Genomic DNA, 15196 nt, shown 5'->3' with positions numbered 1-15196 from the left:
CCGTGTCTTCTCTCTGACTTCAGTTTCCCCTGTTAACTTCTCACATTCATATACACTTGTCAGGACTGACGAGCCAACACTGATTCGCTAATATTAACTGAAGCCCTTAGTAACAGTAGGGTTCAGTCTTCATGCTGTACAGAGAAGAACAGTTTTTAATTGGGCTCTAGTGATCATGTATTCTGTTCATACTGCATTATATCATCTTTACAAAAAGTTACAACCTGTCCCCAACACTAAAACTAAATTTCTCTGCAATTTCTCAACATCCCCATGTTACCTTTACCCTGGGCAGGTAGGGGGAGCTAGAAAGCAAGATTCAAAAGGAGAAAGGAGCTTATTAGGACCTCTTCATCAAAGACGGATTAACTGTAAGGTGAACTCTAGGGGAGGTTCTCACAAAGTGATCCATGTGGTGTCAGGGGTGCCTATGCTGTGTGAAGAAGTCTGAACAGGTGAAAAAGACATCAAGAGAACACCCAAATAAGTTGTTTCAACCTGACTAGCACAGCCCACCATCAGGGAGGAGTGCTCCATGCTAAAAGGATAAGAAAGGGACTTCTTGGGTTTTTTTTTTTTTTTTTTTAATATTTTATTTATTTGACAGAGAGAAATCACAACTAGGCAGAGAGGCAGGCAGAGAGAGAGGAGGAAGCAGGCTCCCTGCGGAGCAGAGAGCCTGATGTGGGGCTCGATCCCAGGACCCTGGGATCATGACCCGAGCCGAAGGCAGAGGCTTTAACCCACTGAGCCACCCAGGTGCCCCGGGACTTCTTGGTTTAATGGACTTCGTTAGGATTTCTCTAGCTACTGAGAGAATGAAGCTGCTAAAAATGCAGGGAGGACAGGACCCAGAATTTTTTTTTTTTTTTTTTCTTTTTGGTAGAAAAGAAAAACAAAAACAAAAACACAGAGGGACAACAGAGGGTTCAAACCCAACTGTCAACATCTCTCCCACATCCTAGTCATACATCGCCGGACACTCCCAGGTCTCCCTGAGTCTGCATGTTTTCCCTAAGCCAGGAAGTCGCCACAGCATTACCTCCCAGGCCTACTGCTGCTTCAATGTACACAAAGGAAGAGCCCCTGGGTGAATTTGGCTATTCAGGCTCACCCAGAGGGGCATTCTCTGTTCACGGCCAAGTCCACCCCTGAAATTGTCTAACACTTTTCAAATGCTCTTTTATTTCCAGCCAGCTACATATGGCCAATGAGACTGGCCTGACAGAGCCAAAGCAGGGTTGTCCCTTAGCCAGCTGGCAGCAGGTACGGCTACAATCTGTGGCAATGAAGACAGCACTTGAGTGAAGCGGGCACCTTCCCCAGACAGGACTCCTTGGAGCCGGCGGAGAGCCTCGGCCCCAGCAGCAGACGCTCTTTCAGGCCACCTGTCCGCCAGCAGCCAGAGCACCAGCCTCCAGGGGCAGTGAATTCAAAGCAGTCATGTTATTCCCGCTTTACTCATCTTAGTTCTTGCTTCTGTATCACACTCAGTTGTTCTCCCTTATAAAGGATCACAGGTTATCCTTTGAATGAGCGCCAGTTTTTTTTTAAACGATTTTATTTGAGAGAGAGAGAGAGAGAGCACAAGCAGGGGGAGCAGCAGAGGGAGAGGGAGAAGCTGACTTTCCGCTGAGTGGGGAACCAGACATGGGACTCGATCCCAGGACCCTGAGATCATGACCCGAGGCGAAGGCAGATGCTTAACCCACTGAGCCACCCAGGTGTCCCTGAACTAGCACAATTTAACACTGAAGAGTAAACACCAAACAGAAAAAGGGCATTTCAATTTGAATATTAACATATGTACTTGGACTGATCTGAGATGGTGATAACGGAATGGTTGTGAGGGACTCTTTCCTTTCATCAGAAACAGATTCACTTACCCTCCCATCTTGCAGTCCCCAGTCCCACCTTTCCAGGCTCTCACGTACTTCGGATTGGCCCACAGGGACACCGGCTTAAAGGTTCCACTTGAAAAATAAGGCCCCACTGGGCTCAAGATTACAAAGAGCAGGGCTTTGGTAGGCTTCTTGACTCCAAGAGAAGGCTGTGATGGAGTAAAAGAACACACAACTGTTAATGTAAATGGAGACACCGGTCCTGAAGTCTAGAACAGATCTGTAACTCTCTCCCAGAGGGGCTGTCTAAGCACGGGGGCTATTACTTTTCCAGTTGAGTTACACAAAGCCAGATGGTCTTTTAAGAGCAAAACACAAAGGCCAGAGTGCTGAGGATCCATTTTGCTTTGCCTTCTGAGCTCCGGTTTTAGGGGAAAAACAAATTTATCACAACTTTTTGTGAGGAGGGCCTTGAGAGGAGAAATATGTTTTTGACAACCAGCTTTATAACACCTTGCATTGACTGGGAATTGAAAAAGGGAAGAACCCAGACATGATTTTCATCTCTAGAGAGGAAATGCAATATTTGCTTTTCTAACTTCCCCTTCTGTGTTCACAGATTACTAACCACTTCAAGACATGCCGGGGCGGGTGCAGGGGACAGGTGGTGGGTACAGGTGAGTGTGCCGTTACTATACCCCACAGTCATAGACAGGAGACGGCAAGAGTGGAGCTTCACAGGAGGCGAAGATACCAGATGAGATCAAGATTCCCCCAAAAGCCAGAGGATGAAGGACTGAGGAACTGGAGTCGTGAATGACTAAGACAGAACATGGGCTTTCCCCACAAACACTGGGAAAGCATAAGGCAACCACGCAAAACTATGTTGTCTCCAGCACAAAAGAGTTATAAGTAATTACTCAGTTGTTTACTAAGGAGGAAAACGGAAAAACTGAAAGCTTTGAGGTTATGTATTATAAAGGCAAAAGAGACCACTGCCCTATCCTATGTGATTCAAGACCATCGGGAATAAGAAAACGAGCCCAGGACGATTACAATGACAGTCTCAGGATAAAAAAATGCTACGTCCAGTCTTCAGCAGAGTGGTGTCTGCCTAGATGGTGGTTAAGAGTCTGTCATGGTAAGAATTAAGAAGGGACTCAACTCCAGCTGATCGTGTGACCGTTTTATTTGCTTGATGAACTGACTAAAGTAGGTCCGGTGGTATTTTTTTTTTTCTGAATTTTATTCTGTCTCCCTTCCAATACCTATGGGCCTAAGGCCCCCACTCACTACTTATGCCCAGATCACCAAAACTCGGGTAAGTAAAATATTTGTGGGCATAAAAAAATCTATTTGTATATGTGCACACTGATGTCCTCCAAAAGGCATGTAACCCTCAGAAAGTGGGAAGATGATTCCATTTGTATTCCATGTGAACATGAGACCAAGAAAGGCTTGGATGGCCAGAGTCAGCAAGCAACAATGGGTTTTGGTTTTTCACTTGTTTGGATTTGTTCTTAGTTGGGACTGAACAGGACTCCCCTACGGGTAAAGAGGGAAGAGCCTTAAAGGTTCATTTGCCTCAAAAAACTTCAGAATAATAATACATACCTGTCTTTCTTCCCAGCTTTGATAAAAATTGACTAACTTATCTCCACACTTTTATGTACCTATCAGTTAAGTAAATACAATGATACATTCATATCAGAGGAGCTTTAAAGCTTAATACTTAAAAAGAAAATGTTTTGGAACCTCCTATTGAGTAATAAAGAGAAACTTCCCAACACAACTTAGAAATCCAATCTGCAGCACAAAACCTCAGTAATTTATCTATCCTCTAAGTTTCTGAATAAAATAGCTCATTTGTGGACAAACTGATGAGCATTTTATTAGAAACCTCACAAATGTCTGAACTTTTGTCACTCTTAACTCATGTATTTTTCGCAACCTGCATTATACTAGAAGCAATACCTCATCATCATGGAAATGTGGGATAAATTTCATCTAATTCATTTTCTTCCTGACTTTAACTGACAGTAAACTTGCATTTCCTCCACTAGGTGGTGGTATAGAGACCACAGATGGATAAAAGGAATAATGAGGCATGAAATCTCTTTCTGGAAAAAAAAAAATCAATAAACCTTTAAGTAACACTTTTATTCTTAGCAAGCAGGTAAGTTATAGATGAGAAGTTTTCAATGCTGAGAGATAATGTGTTTATATGTACTAATATTTTATTTTCTGAAATTTAAGCAAAGCCAACAGTTTGTTTTTGGTTTTTTTTTACAAGTACTTCAAGTACTAGTGTCAATTACAGCTTGGTCACCTTCATCCTTAAATGATTATTTATATTGATCGTCTTCTCATGAAAAGAACTCTGTGACTTTACTGCAAATGGCCACACTGCTTCAAGACTGAAAATAAATAGGTAACTGCATTAGGAAGGGAGCTTGGGGACTGTTTCTAGCCTCAGGAACCATTATCTGTTTTGTCTTAATTCTCCCTTCTATCCTGGAAAGCAATTTAAATTCTGTGCTACTGCTACAATTAAGAGCAATTTCTTCTATAATATTCATTAAATGTTAAGAAACATACTTCTACAATGACCTGGTCGGGCGTCCGTTTGAATAAAGCAAAAGCCACATAAATAAAGAGAAAATAAGAACATATGATAAGCTGTGAAACTGTTTCAATAAGTCTCATTTCCTTATGAACATTTTTTATTCTTTTTTCTAATTTCCAGATTATTTCAATATATAAGGAATTGAGGGCTTTAAAAAAAAATAAAAGCCATGGGAAATGAGGAATATAAAGTCTCATGGATGCAAAGTATGTCACTTCTCAAGGGACCACATTGACTTAAGCTGAAATTCTGATGCATATGAAAAAATACTCATCTTTATATTATACCTCACAAACACATATACAAAAGTACATATATATTCTGCACAAAATAACAAGACCCTTGGGTGTGATGGAAAATAAAGTGACCAATTCCAGGGAAAATCACCACTTCTGAGTCAGTCAGAAAATTAGTATATAAAAAGGCAGAATTTCAGAGGTTATGTGAATGATGGCAGAAAGTGTCCCAGGGATTGAGAAGTACAGCAGCCATGTGGAGGATTGAGAATAATTCTGTTTAAGCATTTGTCAGTTTAAGACAAACACAGGACAGAAAAAAATAAGATAATTAGGAATAACAAGAACATTTTTCAAAAACAGTGGCATGACTTTTTTTTTTTTTTTTATTCTAAAAAGAGCCTAATTTGCTTTAGAGGGGGAAACAGTGAAGAATGTTGGGCTGAGGGGCATAGAAGAGGTATGGAGAGGACCAGGGGTCCAGGCAAGGCCTTCAGTGTGTGAGTTACAAAACGGAGGGATAATAAATACATGTAGTTTTTGCAGGAAAAATTAGTTGGTTTGGTGAATGATTAAAAAATCCTCTATAATTGTATAGTTTTTGGTTTCTAAGACATTTCAGTTATTGCCTCATCTAATCCAAGAAGCCAGGAAGTTAAGGGTTTTAATTTCCATTTTTATGTTGAAGAAACTGAGGCTCCAAACAATTTGCCCAAGGTCTCAATTATTAAGCTCTAGATCTTCTACTCTTAATCTAGACCTCTTTTTGTAATATCAAAGTTTAAAACAAGAAGTACCCAAGATTCCTTACTCTGGAAAGAGTTCAAGTCGAGGCATCTCTTGCTTCTATCTCAGCCTTCAGCATGGCCCTCACACTCTACGTACCTCATGCTCAAACCCCCTCACTTTCCTGCCTCCACAATGTCTTCCTGAACTACTCCCCCTGGACCACTCTCCCTCTCCCTGTTATGGACTGAAATGTGTCTACCCCCAATTTTAAGCCCCAGCCCCCAATGTGACTACTTTTGGAACTAAAGCTTTTAAGGAGGTCATTAAAGTCAAACAAGGTCAAAAGGGCTAATTCAACAAGGCTGGTGCCCTTCTAAGAAGTGGAAGAGACATTAGAGCATGAGTTCTCCACTCGATCCACAACCCGCTCCCCCCGACACACAGAAGGCTCTGTGAGCACATAGTGAGGTAGACCTCGATGGGGAGTCTGTTACCAGAAACTAACCCTGATGGCAGTTTGATCTTACCCCTCCAGCCTCCAGAACTGTGAGAAAATAAATTCTAGTGTTTAAGACATTCACTCCGTGGTTTTCTGTCATGGCAGCCCACTAAGACGTGGACCTCTCCTTCCTAAGTAATACAAACCCTCCAATCTCAATTTAAATGTCATTTCAGAAAATGAACCCTCTTTACAAAGTCAGGTACTCGTGTTACATGCTATCACAGCTCCCTGCACTTCTGTGCATTTAGATAAAATGTCCATCACACTTGCTTACAAATGTTTCTGTAATTCTCTACCTCTTGCTAATCTGCACAATCAGTGACGTGCAAGGCCATCTTCGTCCCCTACACAGAATATTGTGCCCTGTTATACCAGGTTTACTACATCATAAGAAGTTGTTTACAGAGAGGAGCTGTGAAAACAACCTAGATAACTTATTTGCCAAATCTGAATTACTTTGATTAATAAAAAAAAAAAAAAAAGATACTAGTCCTCCTATGTTGCATTGACACCACAGAGAAAATGTTCCTTTGTCCCCTGCCTTATTTCCTAAACTAACTGAATTCATATGTGGACATTCAAAAATACCACGAGGGAAGCTAAAGTCCAGAATATTCTGAGGCTTGCTATAAAAGACAGTATATATTTAACACTTGACAAAAAGACAGGATAGTACTCTTCTGTAGTTTTAAAATAAGAATGACCTTAAAATTTAGAAAGCACATAGTCAAAAGAAAACTTAGGATAAGGAAAAAAGAACAGCCTGTCTAAGGTTATATAAACGTAGTCATAATGACTGCTTACAGCATCAATGAAGGGGTAAATTAGATAAACTGTGGAAAGCACCCAGAACCTCCTCTTTTTCGACGATCCAACAAACAGCAATTATTTTTGTTTTTATACCTACTCATTTCTAACAGTAATAGTGGTAAATAAATTCAGTATTTATCAAAACGCAAAGCCTGAAGGCGACATTAGGAGGACTCTTGATGGGACCACGGAAACTATATTCAACACTCAGTGTTGGAATTGTGGCGAATGAGCACTTGGGGAAAAGACAAGATTATTATACCAGCATCCGGGAAATACAGCTTGGTATGTCTGAAATCAACCCTAAACAGAAATTTTAGCATAGATTATTAAACAAGTGGTCAAGAAAACTTGATAGGGAAGTACCCAGGAAGAGCCTGAATGAGTCACTCTTAGAAACACCATGCTTCATTTCCCTTTCTGAAATAACTAGATCAGGGGTCAGCAAACTTCAGTCTGCTTCCTGTTTTTTAAAGTCTTATTGGAATACATGCATTCATGCATTTATGGGTTGTCTATCGAGGTTCTGTGCCACAAAGGCAGACATGAGTAGCTGCCTGACTTCATTGGAAGTTTGCTGACCCCTTTCTTTAGAGGACAGGAAAATGCTACAGGAGCATTTTTCTTATATCAAAAATGGCCTCGAAACCAGGATGTCCTCACTACCTAGCTTCAGCACTCAGACTTTGACTTTGTGATTCCATCTAATTTGGTTCAGTTGACTGGGCCAAGGACACAGTAGGCCTGGAATAGAGAGACAACTCAGGCCAATAGAGGGAGTTGACATTGGCAATGAAGATGCTCCCCAAATAGGCAAGTCTCAACCCAGCCAACCAAGTGAGATCCTGAGTGAGCTGAACGGTACACTCAAGGGAGCCCCAAGAACTGACTACTGGCTGTGGCAATGTGAAGGTCCTTGGTGATCTTGACAAGCATATTTCAGTGGGAGTTGGTGGGGGTGGGGGGTAGTCAAAAGTCTGAATGTTGTAGATTCAAGAGAGAAAGAGGAGAGAGGAGGTAATAAGGGCAAGTATGCACAAATCTTGTGGGATATTGTGTGACGCAGTGGAGCAGAGAAATGGATGTGCTGTACTTCTGTCCCCTTCATCTCATCACACATCACTGCCTGCCTGAACCGTCACCCTCAGAAGTAGAGCATGGGAAATCTTTTTAGTTTTTTAGCAATTTTCTCTTTCCTCTGGATCATTCCATCAGCTTAGAAATATGTAGTAGTCGCTCCCGTCTAAAACAAACACATTCCCTTTACCACATGTCCCACTCCAGGACAACCACCTCACCAAGGACCTTCACGTTGCCAAATCCAAGAGTCAATTCTTGGGCCTCACCTCTCTGGTCCTGTGGGCAGGATCTACCACAACTGATCATTACTCCCATGTGCCTTACTTGGCTTCTGGTATACCAAGGCTTCTTGTTTTTCTTTCTACTTTACAGGCTGTTACTTCTCAGACTTCTTAGCTGATTCCTTTTTGTCTCCCCTTCTTCTTAATGCTGCAGGGCTTAGTCCTCACCTTCTTTTCACTAGTATCTAGATTTCTTCTCTTAATAACTTCACATGTTCCCTTGACTCTAAAGGCATTACATGTTAAACACTAAGAAGGTATTACTTAAATTCCAAACTCTCCCCCAAATTTCAGACTTGTAGATCTGCTCACTTGCTTGATAACTCAAGCTTAAGTTACCATGCCCAAAACTGAACTCTAGAGTCTACCCATCATCGCTCCAACAAATATGGAAGAAAAACTTAACCTTCCTCCTTTCACATTCACATCCAATCTGGTAGAAAATTTGGGAGTTGCAATAAACATCCTTGAATATATGTCTTCACATGAACTAGGGGATTTGTCTACAACATAAATTCCTTGTAGAAAGCCTGCATTTTTAAGATTACCAAATTTAATGGTCTCATTTTATTCAATTTACTAATAATACTTCTTATGTTTGTTCTATCAACATAATGGGTGATGAACAGGACACTCTTTGCATAAATTACACTACTATATTTCATTGATTCTAAGATATCAATTTTTTCTCACATTTAACATGTCTGAAATCTAGACTCAGCATTTTACAATTGCTATTGGCTAAGTAGCACTCGTGGGAAAGCTGGCATTACCAGACTTGGAATTAGCTATTCATACTGATGGTGCTTCCAATGGCTTTTGGGCATTGGTGATGCCATACATGCTGAGTTTGCCATTTAAAATGTCTTTAAAAAGCTACAATATGACTTGGCATTATCACTGAACAGAGAGTGCAAAGACAGGAGCTGGACATATATTTGATATTAGTCAAACAAACATTTGTAATAACACTGAAAAAATGCAACTGAATATTTTCCTGCAAAGCAACATTCAGTCTTCTCATGGGACCTCTGGGAGGAAGAAATCCATATGAAGATAAAGCTGTGTTAGTTATGAAGCTACATGCAAAAATAAAAATGCCTCTCACAAGCCAAGCAGTGCAAATGATGGCAGGAAGAATTGCAGACGTCCTCTGAAAACACACATTAAAAAAAAATAATAAAAGGCTGGTATGATAATTAATTATAATTAATTAATTATAATTAAATTATAAAATAATAATTAAATTACTGGTTTATTTAAATTAAATTATTTAAAATTTAATTTTAAATTTAAAAGTCAAATTTTTAAAAAAAACTTTTAAAAGTTAATTAATTTAAAAATTAATTAAATTAAATTTAAAATTAAAATTAAATTTTAAAATAAAAAAATAAATTAAATTATTTTTAAAAAATAATTAAATTAAAAAATAATTATAATTAATTAATGAGTGAGTCAGGATTGTCAGCAATGTTTTTTCCATTTCAGTGCAGAAAATAATGGGTGACTTATAATTTATGGCATCCTGTATCCAATTAAAAGACACATATATACAAAGGAATACCTTACAGCTAAGAAAATGGGTAAAACAGAGATAAATCTGTACGTACTGATGTGGAAGAATCTCTAAGACAAAGTGTAAATGCAAAAACATAATACAAACAAAATTGTTCATAGTATGGCTTCCATTTAAATAAAAAAGAGACAGACAAAAACACAAATACATACATATATATATATATATATATATATATATATATATATATACACAGAGAGAGAGAAAGAGAGAGAAGGTACAGCTGGGGAGCCAAAAATAGTCTTCTTCTATGGAGCCTTAATATTGAACAGCTGGCACTGTCAATCAGGGAAGAAAGGATAGGCCACTCAATAAACAGTAATAGAATAATGTGGTATCCATATGGAGAAAAATAAAATTGACTCCTTCATACAAAGTTCACTTCCAAATGGATTTCATCTAAATGGAAAAGCACAACTCTAAAACAGAAGTATGACTGTGGAGTAAGGAAGAATTTCTTTAAAACACACAGAAGTCACAAAATATATAGAAAAAAATAAATTTAATTACATTAAAAATAAACACTTTTTTAAAAAAGATTTATGTTATACAGTGGGGGAGGGGCAGAGACAGAACCTCAAAGAGACTCTGTGCCAAGCACAGAACCCAACATGGGGCTCAATCCCATGACCCTGTTACCGTGACCTGAGCTGAAACTAAGGGTCAGATGCTTAACTGACTGAGCCACCCACGCGACCCAGTACTGCTGTTTTCTAAAAGATACGAGTAAGAGAGTGAAAAAGCAAGACTAGCTGAAAAAACAAGCCACAGACTAGAACACTATTTGCAATACATTGATCTGACAAAGGATGTGTCACAGAATGGAAAGTTACTACTTGTGAAATGTATCTCTGACAAAGAATTTACACCTAGAATATACAAAGACTCTAAAAAAATTGAAAAGACAAATGAATTTTTTTAATGGCAAAGGACTGGCAAAGATATTTCCCAAAAGGATTTTCAATACATCATAAACATATGAAAAGGTACTCAACATAATTTGTCCTCAGGGAAATAAAAATTAAAACTACAAGGAGGTAAGACTCATATATTGGAGTGGATAAAATTAACACGATAGGGGCACCTGGGTGGCTCAGTGGGTTAAGCCTCTGCCTTCAGCTCAGGTCATGATCTCAGGGTCCTGGGATCAAGCCCCACATCGGGCTCTCTGCTCAGCGGGGAGCCTGCTTCCTCCTCTCTCTCTGTCAAATAAACAAATCTTAAAAAAAAAAAAAAAATTAACACGATACTGCCGGTGTCAGCGAGGATATGAAGCAAATAGAATTTTCATACATTGTTTCATTCATTTCATTCATACAGGGAGAATGAACTGGTAAAAGCAATCTGGAACCCTGTTCTGCAGTATCTAGTAGAGCAAAACACACATATATCCTTCTATTCAATTTAACTCCTAAGTAAATACCAAAGAGAAGGAAGTACATAGGTCAGTTATAAGACACATACAAGGATGTGCCCAGCAGCTTTATTTATAAGAGCCAAAAGTTAGAAACATGCCAATTGTCCATCCATAATAAGACAATCCTATATTTGGGGGCAGGGGGTAAAAGGAGGAGAGAATAAAGAAAGAACTACATAGCACACCATGGTTAATTGATTCTAGGGAGGGAAGGGAAATCAACAGAGAAAGATATACAAAAGGTTTCAAATGTACTAGTCACTTTCCCAACTAATCCCAACTGTACTAGTCATATTCTAATGTTAACTGGGAGTTAAGTGCATAAATTTTCATATTTAATTCTTTTCTTTAAACTGTGTGTGTGTGTGTGTGTGAATATGTGTGTAAAAATCTTTGAGTCTGGGAACCTGAGCAAAGAATTATTGCCACTTTTGAAGAAAGAGGATAACAGTTAATGTACAAACACATGTATGCAGGTAGAGGCAAGAATATGGGCCTCTAGGATGTAAGAAAAGGTGGTCACAGGAATTATTTGGAAGGAGGCAAATGGTGGAACTCTGGATCAGAATGAGAGTGAAAGGAAGCTTCCTTACCTTTACATGCCTTTGGTACTATTTGAGTTTGCTACCAGATAGTTTTCCCTCCCCCAAATAGCTCCTTTAACATCCCAGAAAAATACCCTGTGCACTGTTGGTAGGCAATTAAATTGGCGTAGTCTCTCTGGAAAACTGTATGGAGACTCCCAGGCAAATTAAAAATAGAAATACCATATGATCCAGCAATTCCACTTCTGGGTCCTTATTCAAAGAAAACAAAACACTAACTCCAAAAGATAAATGCAACTCTGGGCTTACTGCACAGGATTTACAATAACCAAGATACAGAAACAACCCAAGCATCCACTGAAGGATGAATGGATGAAGAAAATGTGGTCTACCGTCTCCAAGGCAAAGGAAACAAAAGCAAAAATGAACTTTTGGGACTTCATCAAGATAAAAAGCTTCTGCACAGCAAAGGAAACAGTCAACAAAACTAAGAGGCAACCCACAGAATAGGAGAAGATATTTGTAAGGACACTACAGACAAAGGGCTGATATCCAAGATCTATAAAGAACTCATCAAACTCAACACCCAAAAAAACAGGTAATCAAAAAATGGGCAGAAACCATGAACAGACACTTCTCCAAAGAAGACATACAAATGGCTAGCAGACACATGAAAAAAATGTTCATCATCATAAGCCATCAGGGCGATTAAAATCAAAACCACATTGAGATACCACCTTACACCAGTTAGAATGGCCAAAATTAACAAGTCAGGAAATAAATGTTGGAGAGGATGTGGAGAAAGGGGAACCTTCTTACACTGTTGGTGGGAATGCAAGTTGGTGCAGCCATTTTGGAAAACATTGTGGGGATTCCTTAAGAAATTAAAAATAGAGATATCCTATGACCCTGCAATTGCACTACTGGGTATTTACCCCAGAGATATGGATGTAGTGAAAAGAAGGGCTATCTGTACCCCAATGTTCATAGCAGCAATGGCCACAGTTGCCAAACTGTGGAAAGAACCAAGATGCCTTCAACAGATGAATGGATACAGATGTGGTCCATATATACAATGGAATATTACTCAGCCATCAGAAAGGATGAATATCCAACTTCTGTGTTAACATGGGTGGGACTAGAAGAGATTATGCTGAGTGAAATAAGTCAAGCAGAGAAAGTCAATTATCATATGGTTTCGCTTACTTGTGGAACATAAAGAATAACATGGAGGACATTAGGAGAAGGTAAGGAAAAGTGAATTGGGGAAAATCAGAGGAGGAGAACAACCATGAGAGACTGTGGACTCTGAGAAAGAAACTGAGGGTTTTAGAGAGGAGGGGGAGTGGGTGGATGGGTGAGCCTGGTGGTGGGTATTAAGGAGGGCACGGACTGCATGGAGCACAAACAATGAATCTTGGAACACTGAAAAAATAAAATTAAATTTAAAAAAAGAAAGAAAAAATGTGGTCTACAGATACAATGGAATACTACTTCACCATGAATAAAGAAGGAATGCAGCCTTGCAACAACATGGATTGTCCCTGAGGGCACTATGTGCAATGAAATAAACGATCTCATTTATATTCAGAATCTAAAACAAAAATGAAAACACACATAAAACAAGCTTGTAGATGCAGAGAACAGATTGGTGGTTACCAGAGGCAGGGGCAGGGGGTGGGAGAAATGGGTAAAAAGAAGATCAAAATGTACAAACTTCCAGGTATAAAATAACTAAGTCCCGGGGCTGTAACAAACAGCACGGTGACTATAGTTAATAACACTGTATTGTACATTTGAAAGTTGCTAAGAGAGTAAATCTTTCAAGTTCTCATCATAAGAAAAAAAAATTTTAAACTATGTATGGTGATGGTTGTTCACCAGACTTACTGTGGTGATCAATTTGCAATATATGCAAGAATTGGATCATTATGCACTACGCCTGAGAGTTTTACCTGAATTAAAAAAGTCTGTCTATCTATCTACCTACCTACCTACCTATCTATCAGAGACAGAGAGAGAGAGCAAGAGAACACAAGCAGGGGGAGTGGCTGGCGGAGGGAGAAGCAGGCTCCCTGCTGAACAAGGAAACTGATGTGGGGACTTGGATCCCCAGGGTCCTGGGGTCATGACCTGAGCCAAAGGCAGAAGCTCAACTGACTGAGCCAACCAGGTATCCCTAAACATTTTTTTTTAAATAAAAATAAAATCCTAGAAACAGATTGGCGAATTTGCATGTGAAAACTGATATCCCTCAACTTGGAAGTATGGTAACCGAACATAAGATCGTAGGAGTGTGTTATATAACACAGGTGTGTTTTGTGTGATAGTGTGTGTTATATAATACAGAATATATAACACATTATAATATCTGGAGTGATTAGGTCAAATGTAACTAAGAGCAGGAAAGCTGCTGGCTCAGAGAAGGAGAGGAAATAGACACAAAGGTGGACTGATAGGAGAACAAGACAGGAAAGATCTTAGTAGCCCCATCCATTATATTTCCACACTAACCACTGTTACTGAGCTACACCTCATTTCCCCACAGCACAGACCTCCCTCTAGCAGTACACAGTCATTTCGTGAGTTTCTATTAGGAAAAGTGACTGCTGCACCAGACACAGATTTCCCAGAGAGCAGAAACGTCACGTTTGCTCAGCACTGTTTCCCTAGACTCAGCCCCATGGCAGAAAGGCTGAGCTCGCAGGCTTCTTATTTCATCGCTTTGGGGCTCAGTTTCCTCATCTCTGAAATGCCACCAGGAGCTCCTACTCACAGGGTTTGCCAGTGCACAGAAAGCACCAAGCACCAAGTGCCTGAGACTTAGGAGAGCTTCATAATGGCAGGGGTTGGTGACAGTGTCCAACAAGCGACTGCATTTCATCAAAAGGAACCAGAACTTCCCTGAAAAGCAGCAGAACTTTCCCGGACTGGGAAAGTAAGATGGGCCAGGGGCATCTTGCTGGGAAACACTAACTTAAGAATTCCCTGGGTTGTATGTTGTCAAACTCCTTGCTTGCAGTATTGTATCAGGTGACAGGGAAATGGAATCCCAGTAAGGGACCTGGCACAGGTGGGGCAGATGTCCAGCATGGAGAACTTTCCAGCACTTAGAAGTAAGTGATGGACTGGATAGACACATAGTAGCCTGCACAGAAATGAGAAACAACGTGCCTTTGGAAAACGTTCAGAAATGGGAGATCAGCAGAACAAAACCATTTCTAGAAAATATAAATAAGAGATATCGAAAACACACACACAGACCAAAAGAATATTCATTCAAGGCATGAGATGATTGCCATGGTGAGGAGATGGGATGAGAGTAGGGAATGAAGATGGAAGGAAATAAGGAACCAAACAGTGGGACCTCAGAGCCCATGATGGGAAGTGCCAGGAACTGAGAGGTAGGAAGAGCTACATCTCAGTGGAGGGTAAAAACGAAGACAACCACAGCAATCATCCCCTGTGATAATGATGACACGGACCAGAACAGCCTCAAGAGGCTGTCCATTGGTAGGAGTGGATAGTAGCTGGTGAGAACAAGCTGTGTTTC

General features: G+C 39.9%; 1 protein-coding gene across 3 annotated transcripts in view; it reads right to left on the bottom strand.

Moving 5' to 3' along the window:
• The window catches only part of BCAT1 (branched chain amino acid transaminase 1), a 112728-nt gene that overhangs the window by 31480 nt on the left and 66052 nt on the right, over window positions 1–15196 (bottom strand). For all 3 annotated transcript variants that reach the window (XM_046013409.1, XM_046013407.1, XM_046013408.1), the window contains one exon: window positions 1887–2050. In XM_046013409.1, coding sequence (XP_045869365.1) covers window positions 1887–2050 — 164 coding nt within the window. The remainder of the gene's footprint in view (window positions 1–1886; window positions 2051–15196) is intronic.

The sequence above is a fragment of the Meles meles genome, chromosome 7 (assembly GCF_922984935.1).
Source record: "Meles meles chromosome 7, mMelMel3.1 paternal haplotype, whole genome shotgun sequence".
NCBI lineage: Eukaryota > Metazoa > Chordata > Mammalia > Carnivora > Mustelidae > Meles > Meles meles.
This window is presented reverse-complemented; position numbering and strand designations above follow the sequence as displayed.